Source organism: Amblyraja radiata, chromosome 7, assembly GCF_010909765.2.
Source record: "Amblyraja radiata isolate CabotCenter1 chromosome 7, sAmbRad1.1.pri, whole genome shotgun sequence".
NCBI lineage: Eukaryota > Metazoa > Chordata > Chondrichthyes > Rajiformes > Rajidae > Amblyraja > Amblyraja radiata.
This window is the reverse complement of record NC_045962.1, coordinates 41786748-41806221: the sequence shown is the minus strand read 5'-3', so window position 1 is coordinate 41806221 and position 19474 is coordinate 41786748. Positions and strand designations below refer to the sequence as shown.

The 19474-nt window shown below is 43.6% G+C and overlaps 1 protein-coding gene across 1 annotated transcript in view; it reads right to left on the bottom strand.

Annotated features, from left to right (window-relative positions):
* The window catches only part of spag16 (sperm associated antigen 16), a 677853-nt gene that overhangs the window by 577264 nt on the left and 81115 nt on the right, over nucleotides 1–19474 (bottom strand). Inside the window, exons 4-5 of the mRNA XM_033024314.1 lie at nucleotides 9118–9216; nucleotides 7584–7711 (exon numbers count right to left, since the gene is read on the bottom strand). Coding sequence (XP_032880205.1) covers nucleotides 7584–7711; nucleotides 9118–9216 — 227 coding nt within the window. The remainder of the gene's footprint in view (nucleotides 1–7583; nucleotides 7712–9117; nucleotides 9217–19474) is intronic.

The window sequence follows — 19474 nt, the reverse complement described above, 5'->3', positions numbered from 1 at the left end:
GTGTGTGTGTGTGTGTGTCTCCGTGTCCATTCAGTCTACCCTCTCCCCCCTCGTCTCTCTCACAGAGTCACCTGTTTCGAGCAGAATTTCTGCCAGTTTCTCAGTTGCCAGCCTGCCAGGTCTGAGTGACTGTACTGCCAGGCCTCAGTGACTGAGCTGCCAGCCCAATAATCCATTCGGCCCACAATATCCATACTAGCCCTCTGGAAACCAGTCCCTTCGGCCCACAACATCCATACTAGCGCTACAGAAAGCCCCCTCCCCCACTGGCCAGCAATATTGGAATTGGTGGAGAGATGGAATATTGCGTTGGGTGACCAGCCATCCTGTGTGATGCTAGGACCCAACGGTTCCCACTTAGTCTAGTATTCTTATAAAATTGCATCATGGTTTTCAGACCCTTACATTCAATGGGATGAATAATGAGAGCAAGCGTACCATACACTTTCTTCAACACTGAATCTACTCGTGTTGCCACTTTCAGGGAGCTATGGACTTGGATCAATGCTATTTAGGGACTTCCCATCAACCACATAACTTCAACTTAAGGGCCTGTCCCACTTAGGCAACTTTTTAGGCGAGTGCAGGAGACTCTGCGCTCGCCTCATGATCGCCACATGGTTGCCACATGTTCGCTGGTGGTCTCTGGTGAGTCTCCTTCATGGTCGCGAGGAGTTCCCACATTCTGGGAACTAATCGCTGCCTCAGTATAGTCCCCACAAATATTTGAACATGTTGAAAAAATTGGTCGTCATGGAGAAAATCGATAATCCTGTAGTCGTAGGTGCAGTTGTAGTGGGGTCGCCATGTAGTGGTGGATAGTTTTAGTTAATCGCCTTTGCTGACCGGGCATTTTCATTGGCTCATTGGGAAAAAAACATAAGCACGAGTTTTCAGAACCAAGGATAACCGACCGGTAATGTTAAATGCCCGTCAAACTTCACAGCTGTGTATCTCTGGTTTATTAAAAGTTGTCTGGCTTCTTAAAAGTGTCTCCATTCCTTCTCCCCCCTTCTCCCCTCCTCTGCCTTCTCCCCCCCTCTTCACCCCCCTTCTTCCCCCATCCCCTTTCCCCCTTCTCACCCCCTTTCCCTCCCCTCCCCCCCCCTTCCTCTCCCATCCCTCCTCTCTCCCCCCCACCTCTCTTCCCCCCTCCTCCCCCCCCTTCTCTTCCCCTCTACCCCCCCTTCTAGTCCCCCTCCCTCCCTCCCCCTCCCTCCCCCCCTCCCTCCTCCCTCCCCCCCCCCTCCCCCCCCTCTCCCCCCCCCTCCCCCCCCCTTCGAGCCAGCACCGCCATTCAATATGATCATGGCTGATCAACCAAAATCAGTACCCAGTTCCTGCGTTTCCCCCATATCTCTTGCTCCCATTAGCCCAGAGCCAAATCTAACTCTCACTTGAAAACATCCAGTGAATTTGCCTCCACTGCCTTATGTGGCAGATAATTCCACAGATTCACAACTCTCTGGGTGAAAAAGTTTTTCCTTATCTCAGTCCTAAATGGCCTACCCCTTATTCATAAAATGTGACCCCTGGTTCTGGACTCCCCCAACATGAGGAACATTTTTCCTGCATCTAGCCTGTCCAATCACTTAAGAATTTGATATGTTTCTATAAGATCCCATTTTAAATTCCAGTGAATACATGCCCATTCGACCCATTCTGGGCAAGCCAGAACTGCCCTTCCACCACAACCCTCTGTCTTTGAAGAGTAAACCAGTTCCGAATCCATAGGACAAAGTCACCGTTAGCCCATTCTTTTCCAGGAGGGGGTAAATCCTATACTGAAGAATCCTTTCCAATCCTACCACTGATGTGAGGCTCACCAGCTGATAATTTCCTGGATATTCTCTACTTCCCTTCTTAAACAAAGGAACAACATTACCTACTCTCCAGTCCTCCGGGACCCTGCCTGTGGCTAGAGAAGATGCAAAAATCTATGCTAAAGTCCATACAATCTCCTCACGCCTCTCTCAACAACTTGGGATGGATCCACCTTTATCCACCTTGATACTTTTCAAGTGTCCCAGAACCATCACTTTCTTGATCTCACACTGCCCTTGCATATTAGTATTCTCCATACTGATCTCGCTATCCTGCATGTCCCTCCTTTGTGAATATGAATGCAAAGTATTCTCTTGGTATCTTGCCAACATCCTTTGAGTCCTTGAACCTTAATCAGTCTCACCTTCTCCCTGGTTACCGTCTTGTTTTTAATGTACATATAAAAAGCCTTGGGATTTTCTTTAATCTGACTCGCCAAATATATTTCTGGGCCCCTTTTCACCCATCTAATCACCTGCTTGTTTCTCTCCTAATTAAGCTTATGTCAGAAGTTAAAGTCATCCACTATGACAAAGATGATTTTGCATCTTTCCATAATCTGTCTACATATTTGTTCCTTTATCTCCCAATAGCTTTTGGGGTGTCTTTAGCACAATCCCATGAAAGTGATTGCACTCTAATTTTTGACCTCTATCCATGTTGCCTCAATGGATGAACCCTCCTCCATGAGTGCCTCGCCAACAATCTGGATGTCCTTTCCTTCAGTATTTTTGCTTACTAATTATTAGATCTTTGATTGATAGTGGGTACCTAAAGTGTAGGCTCAGCAGAAGTCAGTTTGAACCAAATGCACAATCTTCGAAGTTTGCTAAGCACAAGTTGATGTGAGACAAGGCCCTGCTTGATGCCACGGGAGGTAACTGTGAACCAGTGACTGGAGAGAAATAGTCATTTTCAAGATCAAGTGGGACCCGTTGGGACCCGTCCCCAAACGCGTCAGGGGGAGGGGGGGGCGGCATCGGCTTTCACCCCAGGGTGGGGGAAGAGGGCTGGGGATGGGGGATGTGGGGGCGGGAGGGGGGGGGGGCGGTACCATTGGCAACGTCCCATTGTGATGTCATTGTGGCAGTTGGCAGCCAGCTTGAGAGCCCATTGTGATTGGTGCATTGTGAGAGGCATTGTGACATCGCTGTGAGTATGCTGGAAGCTGTCTGAGAAGGCGGTTTTGGCTGTTTTTAAAATTTCAGCGATTAATAACTTTGGAAACATAGGTGGAAATGCGACGGGAAGATGTTTATCGCCACGAGGAGAAAAATGTGAGTAGGATGTGTGAAAATGGGAAGGCTGTGGCGTAGCGTTTGGAAGATAGGAATTAACCAGATTGGCGCGCACACGCACACACGACGAAGACGTTTAGTTATATACAGATATATAGCTGAAGCAAAACCTCCCTATTGTTTGGGTTAAATTCCTATGTAAAGAAACAGCAACACTCCACTTAGCTTTCCAAATTACTTGCTGCACCTGTAAATTATGACACCAGAACCCTCTGCATCTCAGAGCTTTAAGTCTCATTATTTTGTTAAATATTTCCTGACCAAATTGACAAACATTTCCCCACATTGTGCTCCATTTGCCAGATCTTTGCTTGATCTATTAAATTATTTTGAAGCCTCCTTATGCCTCTCTTCATAACTTACTTTGCTCTAACTTTGTGCATTGACAACTCATTCTCTCCTAATTGCTTTATATTCCTCAAAGGCTGATTTCATTTTTCTAAAGCTTAGAGGCTTCCTTTTTTATTTCCGATCAAATTTACAACCTCATTGGTCATCAAAGGTCCCTTGCCAAGCCTATCCTTCCTTCTTATTGGAACCTGCCAGTTCTGAACTTAGTACAACTGGCCTTCAAATGTCTTCCACGTCAACTGCGGACTTACCCAATAACAATTACTCCTAATTTGCTCTTCCTAGCTCCTTCCTCTTCCTTCCTTCCTCTTCCAACATTGCGATCATTCTAACTCCAATTCCATACCTTTTCCCAATGCTCAGAATGATCCCTTCAGATTTTGAAGTTAAGATTACTATCTCCAAAAGGATCTTCCAGTCACCTAGCTGGGCTCAACTCCCAATTCCAGGTCCAGTGTGGTCCATCATCAAGTTGGACTATCTGCATACTTCGTCAGGAAACCCTCAAATTCTGCCCCATCTAAGCCTATGTCAGAAGTTAAAGTCATCCACTATGACAAAGATGATTTTGCATCTTTCCATAATCTGTCTACATATTTGTTCCTTTATCTCCCAATAGCTTTTGGGGTGTCTTTAGCACAATCCCATGAAAGTGATTGCACTCTAATTTTTGACCTCTATCCATGTTGCCTCAATGGATGAACCCTCCTCCATGAGTGCCTCGCCAACAATCTGGCTGCCCTTTCCTTCTATGTGTTTTAATTGTATGTGTTAAATGTATGTTTTTAGTGTTCTTTAGCTTGTTTTATGGGGAGGGGGGGGGGGCAGGGGGGGATCCGTACGGGGATATCTCCGTCCACATCGAGGAGTTGGTGCCCTTTGCTGGAGACCGATTTTGAGAGCTCCACCGCGGTTGACTGCGGACACTCTCGCAGAACTCGCCAGGGGTCGACCTTGGACCTCCAACCGTGGGAGCTTGCGGGCTTAACATCACGGAGCCCGCGGTCTCTGTTCAGAGACCAACCTCGGGAAATCCAAGCCGCGGGAGTTTCGATCGCCCCAAAGCGGGAGTTTCGATCGCCCCGACGCGGGGACTTCGACCACCGGCTGCGGGAGCTTCGATCGCCCCGACGGATGGTTCGACTGTCCCAAACACGGGAGAATATAGGAATGTGGGGATTCCACAGTGGTGGATATTTACGTTGACTTTTATGTAGTTGTGTGTTGTTGCTTTTTTTTTCCGTATGGCTGTATGGTAATTCGCAATGCAGAAAGGTAGAACTAATTAAGTGGCCTTCATGGAGCGGCTGGGCTTGTATACTCTGGAATTTTGCAGGAGAGGGGATCTTATTGAAACATATAAGATTATTAAGGGTTTGGGCATGCTAGATCATCTCGAAACTTGTGTGAATTGTAGTCAGCACTCACCTCTTCAACTGGATCCTCAACATCCTGACCAACAAATCACAATCAGCGAGGATAGTTGATAAATCATCCTCCATGATAATCATCAACATTGGTGCCCGACAAGGATGCGTTCTCAGCCCCATTTTATAACTCCTTATACACCCAGGACTGCACAGCCAATTACCAACCCAACTCAATTTACAAATTTGAAGATGATATCACCGTAATGGGCTGGATTATCAAATAATGACGAGATGGTGTACAGAAAGGAGATTGTGAACCACATAACCTGGTGCCAAGACAAGAACTTTACCCTCAATGTCAGCAAAACATCAACAGATGTGTCGTAGAAAGCATTTTATCAAGATGCATCACGACATGGTTTTGGAATAGCTTATTTCAAGACCACAAGAAATTGCAGAGTAGAGGACGTAGTCCAGACCATCACGCAAACCAACCTCACTTCCATTGACTCCATTTATCATTCATGCTGCATAATCAAGAACAAGTCTCACCGCAGTCACTCCCTCTTCTCCCCTCTCCCATCAGGCAAGAAGTATCAAAGCTTTAAAAAGTATACCTCCACATTCAGGAATAGTTTCATTCCAGCTGTTATCAGGCAACAGAATCATCCTATCACCAACCCGATAGCATTCCTGACCTCCCATCTATCTCCTTGAAGACATTTGGAACAAAAAGCCTTTCACCGTACCTCGGTACGCCTGAAAATAATAAACTAAGATTTATTTTTGTATTTTATGCACCTATTTATAAAATTCAAAATATTCAACAATCTGTCCTGCTACCATAAGATTTGTTGATGTGAACCCCCATTTCTCCAGATCTGCATCCTCTTTAAAATAGAACCATTTCCTAAATATGCATACTTCTTTCCAAGCTTCCTTGTACATCATAATGTAATATGCTACATTAAATTTAATTAGCCATCTACTTGACTATTTAATCAGTCAACCTGCATTCTTGTGAACTTCAATTTCAGTGACAAGCCTATTCTGTGTTACTTTATTAAAACATTTTGTAAAACCATTTACAGAAAATCAACAACACTTCTTGCATCATCTCTTTAGGTATGTGAAGAGGCAAAGGTTAGTTAAGACCAAAGTTGGACCCTTGAAGACTGAAACAGGTGAATTTATTATGGGGAACAAGGAAATGGCAGATGAGTTGAACAGGTACTTTACACCTGTCTTCACTAAGGAAGACACAAACAATCTACCTGATGTACTAGTGGCCAGAGGACCTTGGGTGACGGAGGAACTGAATGAAATTCACATTAGGCAGGAAATGGTGTTGGGTAGACTGATGGGACGGAAGGCTGACAAATCCCTAGGGCTTGATGGTCTGCATCACAGAGTACTTAAGGAAGTGGCTCCAGAAATCATGGAGGCATTGATGATCATTTTCCAATGTTCTATAGATTCAGGATCAGTTCCTGTGGATTGGAGGGTAGCTAATGTTATCCCACTTTTTAAGAAAGGCGGGAGAGGGAAAACAGGGAATTGTAGACCAGTTAGCCGGACATCGGTGGTGGGGAAGATGCCGGAGTCAATTATAAAAGATGAAATAGCAGCACATTTGGATAGCAGTAGCAGGATCGGTCCGGGTCAGCATTGATTTACGAAGGGGAAATCATGCGACTAATCTTCTGGAATTTTTTGAGGATGTAACTAGGAAAATGTACAAGGGAAAGCCAGTGGATGTAGTGTATCTGGACTTTCAGAAAGCATTTGATAAGGTCCCACAAAGGAGATTAGTGGGCAAAATTAGAGCACATAGTATTGGGAGTAGGGCACTGACATGAATAGAAAATTGGTTGGCAGACAGGAAACAAAGAGAAGGGATTAACGGGTCCCTTTCAGAATGGCAGGCCGTGACTGGTTGGGTACCGCAAGGCTCGGTGCTGGGACCGCAGCTATTTACAATATACATTAATGATTTAGATGAAGGGATTAAAGCAACATTAGCAAATTTGCAGATGACCCAAAGCTGGGTGGCAGTGTGAACTGTGAGGAGGATACTATGAGGATGCAGGGTGACTTCGACAGGTTAGGTGAATGGGCAGATGCATGGTAGATGAAGTTTAATGTAGATAAATGTGAGGTTATCCCCTTTGGTGGCAAAAACAGGAAGGCAGATTATTTTCTGAACGGTGTCAAGTTGGAAACGGGGAAGTACAATGACACCCAACTCAGTGTATGTCTAAATAGCTCTTATGGTGATTGTATCTGACCGCATCACCTCACCTCATAGTGAAGTTCAGGTATTACCCACTCTGTTTAAGAAAAACCTTTCCCCTTAAAACTCTTTTCTCTCACTTAAAACCTATGCCCCTTGATACCCCTGCCACGGGGAAACATATTAACTATCTATCCCTTTTTCTATCCATGCCTCTCTTAATCTTATCTACCATTGAGGTCACCTCTGAGCCTGCTTCACTCCAGATAAAACAAACCCAATACAACCACAGAAAATATAATTAGACTATTGCACAAAAGGACATATATAGGTATTCCAAACAGAGATTCATTATGAGATTATTTGAAAAGTTATTTATCTGGAAATAGAGTGCATAGCAAATTTGGCCACACCCAAATGGGACGTGGGTTGCATGACATGATGGGACGAGGACAGTTCAAAGTTAGCATTATATTTTTTTGCTATACATGATAACCTAATTTTTACCATTCAGTTTGAAAACAGTCAAGAGTTTTCATCATTCCCATTTTGATCAGGAAATTTCTGACAAAATCATCAACTACTTCTGGTCTTTGGGAAACCTGTTGCTCAGAAATCAAACTACATTCCTGGGTCTGAAACCAAAAAAAAATTGGTATTAGGAAACGCAGAGAATTGAATTATGTTCTCAAATAAAATTCTAAATCCAAACCAGGCAACGGTCAAAAGTGTTAGAAAGCTTTCCAATAATTATCACATTTGGAACTCTCTCAATGAACCCCTCTACAATGACTATTTCTTATTCTCTCAATTGTTAACAGGAATGTAAAAAGATCAGACTTTCAAAATGTTCAAAAAGATAGCCAAGATGTGAAGAACAGGTTACACTTAAGCTCCTGTCCCACTTTCACGACCTAATTGGCAACCTCTGCTGAGTTTGCCCTTAACTCATACTCGCAGCATGGTCGCCACGAGGTCGTAGGAGGTCTTCGTAACTCTTCCTCATGCTCGTGAGTGGTCTCCGCGTACTCGTGGCCTCAAGTAGGTTGCGCCATTTTTTCCAGCCACGAGTAAAAAAAAAGGTCAGCGTGGAAAAAATTGATACTTTTTACTCGTAGGTAGGTCGTAGTTAGTCATGGTAGTCGTAGGTAGTCGTAGATAGTCGTAGGTAGTCGTAGGTCGGTAACTGGCCAGAGAAAAAAAATGCAAACATGACATCATTTTAACATGTGATTATTTTCCACTCGTAGCTAGTCGCAGTTTGTCAGGTGTGGAAGACTGAGGTCGAGGGGCGTCGTAGGAGGTCATAAACATAGTCATCGGAGGTCGTAGGAGGTCTTTTACTTCGGCGAGTCAACACAACTTTGACATTTTTTTCAACTCATCTATGGTCTTCTAAACTCGTGGATTAGGTCGTCCAAGTGGGACAGGCCATTTAAGATCTAACTCAACAATTTCTAAAAGACTTGCACCAGACAGGTGTCCTCAAAGTGCGGCACGGTGGCGTAGCAGTAGAGCCGTATACTGCTTTACAGTGCCAGAGATCCGGGTTCAATCCTGACTACGGATGCTGTCTGTACGAAGTTTGCACATTCTCCACGCGACCCGAGTGGGTTTTCTCCAAGATCTTCGGTTTCCTCCCACACTCCAAAGATGTACAGGTTTGCAGGTTAATTGGCTTGGTATAAATGTAAATTGTCTCTAATGTGTGTAGGATTATGTAAGTGTGTGACACTCAGTGTAAAAAAAGAGGACCTCCTGACATTATAGAATGCATTACAACTGCACAAAATTCTCATTTGTTTCATTGCAGCGCAACTTTAAAATGCAAGTGGAGCACACAAATATCTATAGAATATTTTTCCACACAAATATTTATTTATCAAATAGCTGCTTTTTAAAAATCAACACCAAGACATACTAAAACCTTCAGCACAAAAAATGTTGCACTAGGTTATCAAAAAACTTAATATTTCAGTAATATCCAATTTCAATTTACCATCCATACCAACATGAATTTATGTAAACCAAAAACTCTTACTGATGTTTTTAAATCCTCGTTCTGTTGTTCGATTGTTTTCACAATATTCTCCAAATTTTCATCTCCTTCTGAAATACTCATGTCATCATCAGGAGGAATCTGAATAAAACAGAATATTGAAAAAGGGATGTCATAATTTATTATAATGTTTTAATATAATTGTTGCAATTTCAGAAATAGAAAGTTCTAAAATTTGTCTTACAACTTATTTTTTACAACTTTCAAACTGTCATTCTTTTAATGCTAATTATCTTTCCCCACATGTTAGCGTGCTTGTTTTTAGAAACATAGAAATTAGGTGCAGGAGTAGGCCATTCGGCCCTTCGAGCCTGCACCACCATTCAATATGATCATGGCTGATCATCCAACTCAGTATCCCGTACCTGCCTTCTCTCCATACCCTCTGATCCCCTTAGCCACAAGGGCCACATCTAACTCCCTCTTAAATATAGCCAATGAACTGGCCTCAACTACCCTCTGTGGCAGAGAGTTCCAGAGATTCACCACTCTCTGTGTGAAAAAAGTTTTTCTCATCTCGGTTTTTCTTGCCCCCAAAAGGGTACGTCTTATATTTCATATATTTCCCTTTTTAATAATAGGATAATACTCAAATCTGTTGTGATTCTTTGGTTAAAAAAGTAACGTTTCAACTACGTAATGGCACATAAATACATTTCCTTCCTGATTGTGTTTCATAAGAAAGAGGCAAGATTATGTTTTCTTAAAATAACTAATTTTATTTTCATATATTTTCTTATACCAAATGACAAATATGTGGAACTAAAGATAGCGAATAAGACTTCCTTTCCATTTTCAGACTCCAACTTTATCACCAAATTTCCCCGATAGCAGAATTACTTTATATTCTATAATTCATTAACTAAATATCACTTTTGTTACAGTACCACTCAATCTTACATGAGCATCTTACATGAACATTGCAATGGCATTATGTTTCTTCAAGACAATCACAGTCATAGAGGGCTTCAATTATTTTTCATACTTCGATTTTACATTTTTATATTAGGATTTTAATGGGCTCACCTTTTTCTTTTAAATGAAATGTGCATAAGAGGATATGACAATCTTGAGCATGGATGAGATTACATTTTTATGCACTAGTGCATGTCATTTTTTTAAAACAATTATTAACTATCCTACTGCAGATGGGAAATAATGGGACAAATTGTGTCAAGAGTGCTATATGCCTGCAAGATTAGGATTTCCATATAAACAAGGATGTTTCGAATTTGCCAGCGAATCTTTGCATCATTTCCTAATTGCATTCAGAATTTGAGTTCATCTAAGGGTCCAGTGCCTGTGAGCAATGTTATTGTACAATGTTATTGTAATTGCCCATTCCTTACACTGCAATCTGCCACTGTACCTGCAGCAGGTTAGACGTGGGAGAGGATAACAAACTATAATCAATTTAAATAAAGAGGAATAGGTGAAAGGAGTGAATTTAAGCTTGTTCTATATTAAGTACTAGTATTTTTGCTTACTAATTATTAGATCTTTGATTGATAGTGGGTACCTAAAGTGTAGGCTCAGCAGGTCAGTTTGAACCAAATGCACAATCTTCGAAGTTTGCTAAGCACAAGTTGATGTGAGACAAGGCCCTGCTTGATGCCACGGGAGGTAACTGTGAACCAGTGACTGGAGAGAAATAGTCATTTTCAAGATCAAGTGGGACCCGTTGGGACCCATCCCCCAACGCGTCGGGGGGAGAGGGGGGCGGCATCGGCTTTCACCCCAGGGTGGGGGAAGAGGGCTGGGGATGGGGGATGTGGGGGCGGGAGGGGGGGGGCGGTACCATTGGCAACATCTCATTGTGATGTCATTGTGGCAGTTGGCAGCCAGCTTGAGAGCCCATTGTGATTGGTGCATTGTGAGAGGCATTGTGACATCGCTGTGAGTATGCTGGAAGCTGTCTGAGAAGGCGGTTTTGGCTGTTTTTAAAATTTCAGCGATTAATAACTTTGGAAACATAGGTGGAAATGCGACGGGAAGATGTTTATCGCCACGAGGAGAAAAATGTGAGTAGGATGTGTGAAAATGGGAAGGCTGTAGCGTAGCGTTTGGAAGATAGGAATTAACCAGATTGGCGCGCACACGCACACACGACGAAGACTTTTAGTTATATACAGATATATAGCTGAAGCAAAACCTCCCTATTGTTTGGATTAAATTCCTATGTAAAGAAACAGCAACACTCCACTTAGCTTTCCAAATTACTTGCTGCACCTGTAAATTATGACACCAGAACCCTCTGCATCTCAGAGCTTTGTCTCATTATTTTGTTAAATATTTCCTGACCAAATTGACAAACATTTCCCCACATTGTGCTCCATTTGCCAGATCTTTGCTTGATCTATTAAATTATTTTGAAGCCTCCTTATGCCTCTCTTCATAACTTACTTTGCTCTAACTTTGCGCATTGACAACTCATTTCTATAAACTCTAAAGAGAGCAATCACTGACACACTACTCAAAACATCTTAATCAAAAAATGGGAGGATTCGTGGACTGTTTCAGGTCATACATCAAAAGAGTACAAAAGTCTTGTACCAGTTACTCAGGGATTTAGTGAAAATGAAACTGAAATAAGTTCATAATTTCTAGGAGTAAAATTAAACCATGTGGTTCATCAAGTCTATTCTGCTATTCAATCATGGCAGATCTATCTCTCCCTCCTAACCTCATTCTCCTGCCTTCTCCCCATAACACCTGACCCTTGCGCTAATCAAGAATCTAAGTCTGCCTTAAAAATATCTATTGGCCTCCACAGCCATCTGTGGCGATGAATTCCACAAATTTACCACCCTCTGACTAAATAAGTTCCTTCTCATCTCCTTCCGAAAAGAACATCCTTTAATTCTAAGACTGTGACCTCTGGTCTAAGACTCCCCCACTAGTGGAAACATCCTCTCCACACCCATTCTATCCAGGCCATTCACTATTTGGTAAGTTTGAATGAGATCACCCCCTCATCCTTCTGAACTCCAGCCAGTAGAGGCCCAGTGCCATCAAACCTAATTAGATGTTAACAAACTCATTCTAGGGATTATTCTCGGAACCTCATCTGGACCCTCTCGAGTGCCAGCACATCCTTCCTCAGATATGGGGCCCAAAATTGCTCGCAATACTCCAAATACAGCCTGAGCAGTGCCTTATAGAGCCTCACCATTAAATCCCTGTTATTGTATTCTAGTGCTCGAACTAAATAGTAACACTACGTTTGCCTTCCTTACTACCGAATCGATTTGCAAATTAACTTTTTGGAAATACTGCACCAAGTTCCTTTATATAACCATATAACAATTACAGCACGGAAACAGGCCATCTCGACCCTTCTAGTCCGTGCCGAACACATAATCTCCCCTAGTCCCATATACCTGCGCTCAGACCATAACCCTCCATTCCTTTCCCATCCATATAACTATCCAATTTATTTTTAAATGATAAAAACGAACCTGCCTCCACCACCTTCACTGGAAGCTCATTCCACACAGCTACCACTCTCTGAGTAAAGTAGTTCCCCCTCATGTTACCCCTAAACTTCAGTCCCTTAATTCTCAAATCATGTCCCCTTGTTTGAATCTTCCCTACTCTCAGTGGGAAAAGCTTTTCCACGTCAACTCTGTCTATCCCTCTCATCATTTTAAAAACCTCTATCAAGTCCCCCCTTAACCTTCTGCGCTCCAAAGAATAAAGCCCTAACTTGTTCAACCTTTCTCTGTAACTTAGTTGCTGAAACCCAGGCAACATTCTAGTAAATCTCCTCTGTACTCTCTCTATTTTGTTGACATCCTTCCTATATTTAGGCGACCAACATTGTACCCCATACTCCAGAATTGGCCTCACCAATGCCTTGTACAATTTTAACATTACATCCCAACTTCTATACTCAATGCTCTGATTTATAAAGGCCAGCACACCAAAAGCTTTCTTTACCACCCTATCTACATGAGATTCCACTTTCAGGGAACTGTGCACAGTTATTCCCAGATCCCTCTGTTCACCTACATTCTTCAATTCCCTACCATTTACCATGTACGTCCTATTTTGATTTGTCCTGCCAAGATGTAGCACCTCACACTTATCAGCATTAAACTCCATCTGCCATCTTTCAGCCCACTCTTCCAACTGGCATAAATCTCTCTGTATACTTTGAAACCCTACTTCATTACCCGCAACCCCACCTATCTTAGTATCATCTGCATACTTACTAATCCAATTTACCACACCATCGTCCAGATCATTGATGTACATGACAAACAACAGTGGACCCAACACAGATCCCTGTGGCACCCCACTCGTCACTGGCCTCCAACCTGACAAACAACCATCCACCATTACTCTCTGGCATCTCCCATTCAGCCACTGTTGAATCCATCTTGCTACTCCACCGTTAATACCCAACCATTGAACCTTCTTAACCAACCTTCCATGAGGAACCTTGTCAAAGGCCTTACTGAAGTCCATATACACAACATCCACTGCTTTACCCTCATCAATTTCCCGAGTAACATCTTCAAAAAATTCAAGAAGATTAGTTAAACATGACCTTCCAGGCACAAATCCATGTTGACTGTTCCTAATCAGACCCTGTTTATCCAGATGCTTATATATATTATCTCTAAGTATTCTTTCCATTAATTTGCCCACCACTGACGTCAAACTAACAGGTCTATAATTGCTAGGTTTACTCTTAGACCCCTTTTTAAACAATGGAACAACATGCGCAGTACGCCAATCCTCCGGCACTATTCCCGTTTCTAATGACATTTGAAATATTTCTGCCATAGCCCCTGCTATTTCTACACTAACTTCCCTCAATGTCCTAGGGAATATCCTGTCCGGACCTGGAGACTTATCCACTTTTATATTTCTCAAAAGTGTCAGTACTTCCTCTTCTTTGATCCTCATAGTTTCCATAGCTACTCTACTTGTTTCCCTTACCTCACATAATTCAATATCCTTCTCCTTGGTGAATACCGAAGAAAAGAAACTGTTCAATATCTCCCCCATCTCTTTTGGCTCTGCAGATAGTTGGCCACTCTGACTCTCTAATGGACCAATTTTATCCCTCGTTATCCTTTTGCTATTAATATAGCGGTAGAAACCCTTCGGATTTACTTTTACCTTACTTGCCAAAGCAACCTCATATCTTCTTTTAGCTTTTCTAATTTCTTTCTTAAGATTCTTTTTACATTCTTTATACTCCTCAAGCACCTCATTTACTCCATGCTGCCTATAACTATTGTAGATCTCCCTCTTTTTCCGAACCAAGTGTCCAATTTCCCTTGAAAACCATGGCTCTTTACAATTTTTACGATTTCCTTTCAACCGAACAGGGACATAAAGATTCTGTACTCTTAAAATTTCACCTTTAAATGTACTCCATTTCTCTTCCACATCTTTCCCATAAAACAAACTGTCCCAATTTACTCCTTTTAAATCCTTTCGCATCTCCTTAAAGTTAGCCTTTCTCCAATCAAAAATCTCAACCCTAGGTCCAGTTTTGTCCCTCTCCATAATTATATTGAAACTAATGGTATTGTGATCACTGGACCCGAACTGTTCCCCAACGCATACCTCTGCCACCTGACCCATCTCATTTCCTAACAGGAGGTCCAGTACCGCCCCTTCTCTAGTAGGTACTTCTATGTATTGTTGCAAAAAACTATCCTGCACACATTTTACAAACTCCAACCCATCCAGCCCATTTACAGAATGTGTTTCCCAGTCTATGTGTGGAAAATTGAAATATCCCACAATCACTACCTTGTGCTTACTACTAATATCTGCAATCTCCTTACATATTTGCTCTTCCAATTCTCGCTCCCCATTTGGCGGTCTATAATACACCCCTATAAGTGTTGCTACCCCTTTCCCATTTCTCAGTTCCACCCAAATAGCCTCCCTAGACGAGCCCTCTAATCTATCCTGCCAAAGCACTGCTGTAATATCTTCCCTGATAAGCAATGCAACACCTCCACCTTTGCACCTCTGGATTCTCTCCCCATTTAGTAAATAGTCTATGCCTTTATTCCTACCACCAAAATGCATGACTTCAGACTTTGTTACGCTGCATTCCATTGGCCACTTCTCTGCCCACTCTCCCAACCTGTCCAAGACCTCCTGCAAAATTCCTGCTTTCTCTACACTACCTGCTCCTCCACCTATCTTCGTATCATCTGTAAACTTGGCCACAAAGCTGTCAATCCCCTCATCCAAATCAATAATATTGAATGTGAAGAGTGGCAGCCCCAGCACTGACACCTGCGGAAATCCGCTAGTCACTGGCAGCCAACAAGAAAAAGCCCCCTTTATTGCCATTCTTTGCCTTCTGCCATATCTTGCAGCATGTTAGAGCAAACACAGGAGCCAGAATGGTCTACTTCACTGGTTTAAATCGAAGGTAGACACAAAATGCTGGAGTAACTCAGCGGGACAGGCAGCATCTCTGGAGAGAAGGAATGGGTGACGTTTCGGGTTTAGACACTTCTTCAGTACAGCATTTTGTGTCTACCTACTTTTAACTCTACTTATATTCTAGATAAAATGTATCTTTTCCTCCAATTTACATGTTAGGAGATCATCTGAATTTGGCTGGTTGAAAGAAAAGATACATTTTATCAATGTCAGAAGAATGGGAAGCATTTAACAGTAGTCAAGAGTGTTTTATTGTCATATGTCCCAGATGGGACAATGAAATTCTTACTTGCTGCAGTACAACAGAATATGTGAATATGTAAACATAGTACATAACGGGGGAAGAGAAAAAAAAGTGCGATAAATAACAAATATAGTACAATAATAATATAGTCTTTTGCAGTTCAGAGCTCAGAGCTTATTCGTTGTTGTGTTTAATAGCTTAATGGCTGTAGGGAAGAAGCTGTTCCTGAACCTGGACGTTACCGTTTTCAGGCTCCTGCACCTTCTTCCTGATGGCAATGGTGAAATGAGTGTGTAGCCAGGATGGTGTGGGTCTTTGATGATTTTGGCTGCCTTTTTGAGGCAGCGACTATGATAGATCCTTTCGACGGTGGGGAGGTCAAAGCCGGTGATGGACTGTGAATTGGTCACAACTTTTTGTAGTCTTTTTCGCTCTTGGATGTTCAAGTTGCCGAACCAGACCACGATGCAATCAGTCAGAATGCTCTCTACCGTGCACCTGTACAAGTTTAGAATACTCTTCGACATGCCGAATCTCCTTAATCTTCTCAGGAAGTAGAGTCGCCGATGTGCTTTTTAAAAAATAATTGCATCAGTGTGCTGGGTCCAGTAAAGATCTTTGGAAATATGCACCAGGTATTTGAAGTTTTTGACCCTCTCCACCATTGACGTGAACAGGATTGTGGGTCTTCATCCTTCCCCTACCAAAGTCCACGATCAGTTCTTTGGTCTTACTTATTGGAAATAATTATGTTACACAGCCTGGAGTTTAAAGTCATCGGTAATTGTTACACATAATGTAGCGGTACAGCAGGTTGTTAGTTGCTAGTTCATTATCACCGCTTCCAGGACTACCTAGTGTAGGAAGTGGGTGTTAGTATAAAGCATACAGTAAGGTGGGGTTAGTGATGCTACTCTACTATGATTGGTTCACATGCAATAACCAATCTACACTGATGTTGAGAGCCAGGTTTGAGGCAGCGTTTGGTTAGTCGGTCTATCTCACTTCTGTACTCTGACTCATCCCCATCAGTGATTTGGCCAACAACAGTGGTATCGTCAGCGAACTTGATGATGGAGTTCGCACTATGTCCGGCTACGCAGTCATGGGTATAGAGTGACAAAAGCAGGGGGCTGAGCACGCTAATTGTTACTGAGGATGAAGTTTCCGCCAATTTGAACAGACAGTGGTCTGTGGATGAGGAAGTCGAGGATCCAACTGCAGAGGGATGCGCAGAGACCCAGTTCTGTGAGCTTGGTCACCAGCTTGGAATGGATGCTGGCATTAAACGCCGAGCTGGAGTCTATAAACAACAGCCTGACATGTGTTTTTATTGTCAAAGTGGTCCAATGCAGAGTGGAGAGCCAGTGAAATTGCATCCTCTGTTGACCTGTTCTGGCGGTATTCAAACTGCAGTAAGTCGAGGTTCTTGTCGAGGTAGGAGTTGATGTGCACCATAACCAACCTCTCAAAGCACTTCATCACCACATACGTTAGTGCCACTGGTCGATAGTCATTGAGGCACGTCACCTTACTGTTCTTGGGCACTGGTATTATTGATGCCCTCTTAAAGCAGGTGGGAATCTCAGACCTTAGAAGTGAGAGGTTGAAAATGTCCGCAATAACTCACGCCAGTTGGTCTGCACAGGTCTTGAGAACTCGACCGGGTATACCATCAGGTCCCGGTGCTTTCCGAGGATTCACCCCCTAAAGGATCTTCTGACGTCGGCCTCTGTGACTGTGACTGTAATACCATCAGAGCGAATGGGGGCTCGGGAAGGAACATCAGTGTTCTCCCTATTGAACTGTGCGTTGAACGCATTGATCTCGTCAGGGAGTGATGCTTCGCTGTCATTTGAGCTGCCTCCTGATTTCGGCTTGTAGGAGGTGTAATGGCATTCAAGCCCTGCCTTTGTTGCCGAACATCCGTCTCATCTTCCAACTTAGAGCAGGTCACTTTTGGCCCTTTTGATGGCATTACCAAGGGTAAATGAGCAAATTACACAGTCTGGAGTTTAAAGTCATCTTTAATTAATACACATAATACAGCAGTACAGCAGGTTGTTAGTTGCTAGTTCATCGTCACCGCTTCCAAGACTGCCTAGTGTAGGAAGTGCGTGTTAATATAAATCATACAGTAAGGTGGGGTTAGTGATGCTATTTCTACTATGATTGGTTTACATGCAATAACCAATCTACATCCTTCCCCGTAAAGAGCGAATATAAACACATATGCAACTCTCGAATTTAAACATACTCGCCGTATCTATCAGGCGGTTTACTAATGCGACCCGAACGCGTACGGACCAACCCCTCTCCCTCCGCGCCAGAAAAGTTAGTGGGGTAGGGAGGCGGTGAACCCGGAAGTGAGAAAGCAGCAGGGGAGACTTGAGGCGTCCGATAGGGAGAGCATGGGGGAGAGGTTAGCGATGTTGTTAGACCGAGCCGCCGGTCGCGGCGGAGAACGGGACATGCTGGGACTAGTGGTGGGCACAGCAGCAGATGGCTGGATCATCAAAGGTGGAGCAAAGGGATCGGTGGACGTGGTTCCTTTACAGACAGCAAGTGTTGGCAGCTCCGTCGGTACAGGGCGCCATAGACGTCGACAAGGTAGGAACGGGGTTCCTTAGACGGATCAACAACGCAAACCTAGACGGGAATGTCGCAAAGTAGTTTGCAAGCGGACGACTTGGCCCCACAGCAGCGGTTTCAGCGGTTTGCTGGACTTGTCATATGAACGTTTCTGGATGTTGTGTTTCTCCTGGATGTGCTTTTGGACTGCGGCTGGCTTCAGCACCTGTGACACCAGCTTCTGCTGGGCAATTGGTATCGGAGGTCGCGTTGTTCTGGACATCAGGCGTTGGGCTGGTGAGCCCAGGACCCCATCTCTAGCGATGTTTCTGAGGTTTAAGAGGTCTGGATACACATCCGACTTGGCCAGGTGGGCGCATTCCATTAGTTGTTTTGCACTCCGGCCCGTTCAGCGAGCCGGTTACTTTGAAGGTATTCGGGGCTGCTTGTGACATGGTGGAACTTCCATCGGTTGGCAAAGTGTTTGAATGCGTGGCTGGTAAATTGTCTTCCGTTGTCAGTTTGCAGGCGGACAGGTGCACCGAATGTGGAAAAGTGTCTCTGTAGCTTTTGAATGACCATTTCTGATGTGATAGAGGGCAGTAGATCAAGTTCAAACCAGTTAGAGTAGGAGTCGACCAGGACCAGATAATGTTTACCGTGCCACTCGAAAATGTCTGCCGCCACTGACTTCCAAGGCAGTGCCGGTGATGGTTGCTGTAACAGGGGCTGTCTCTGTTGGTGTGGCGCCAAGCTGTTGCAGATGGGACAGGAGGTGGTCCTGTCCCGTATGTACTTGGCCATGCCAAGCCAGTCGAAAATGTTCTGTGCGTGGGCCAACGTGGCATCGGTACCTGGGTGACCGTTGTGTGCCTCTTTGTAGTATTCGTCTTGTAATGATGAAGGGATCATGACTTTGTGCCCTTAACTATGACACCGTCCTGAATTATCAGCTCATCGTGGACTAGGAAGAATGGTGTGCTGGATTCCCTGTCTGGCCAGCCTCTTTTGATTATGGATGAGAGTGGCTGGAGAGTGCCATCGGCGGCTGTGTGTTCAGCTAGACGGCGCAAGCGTTCCGTGGGAACGAAGTCGATCTTG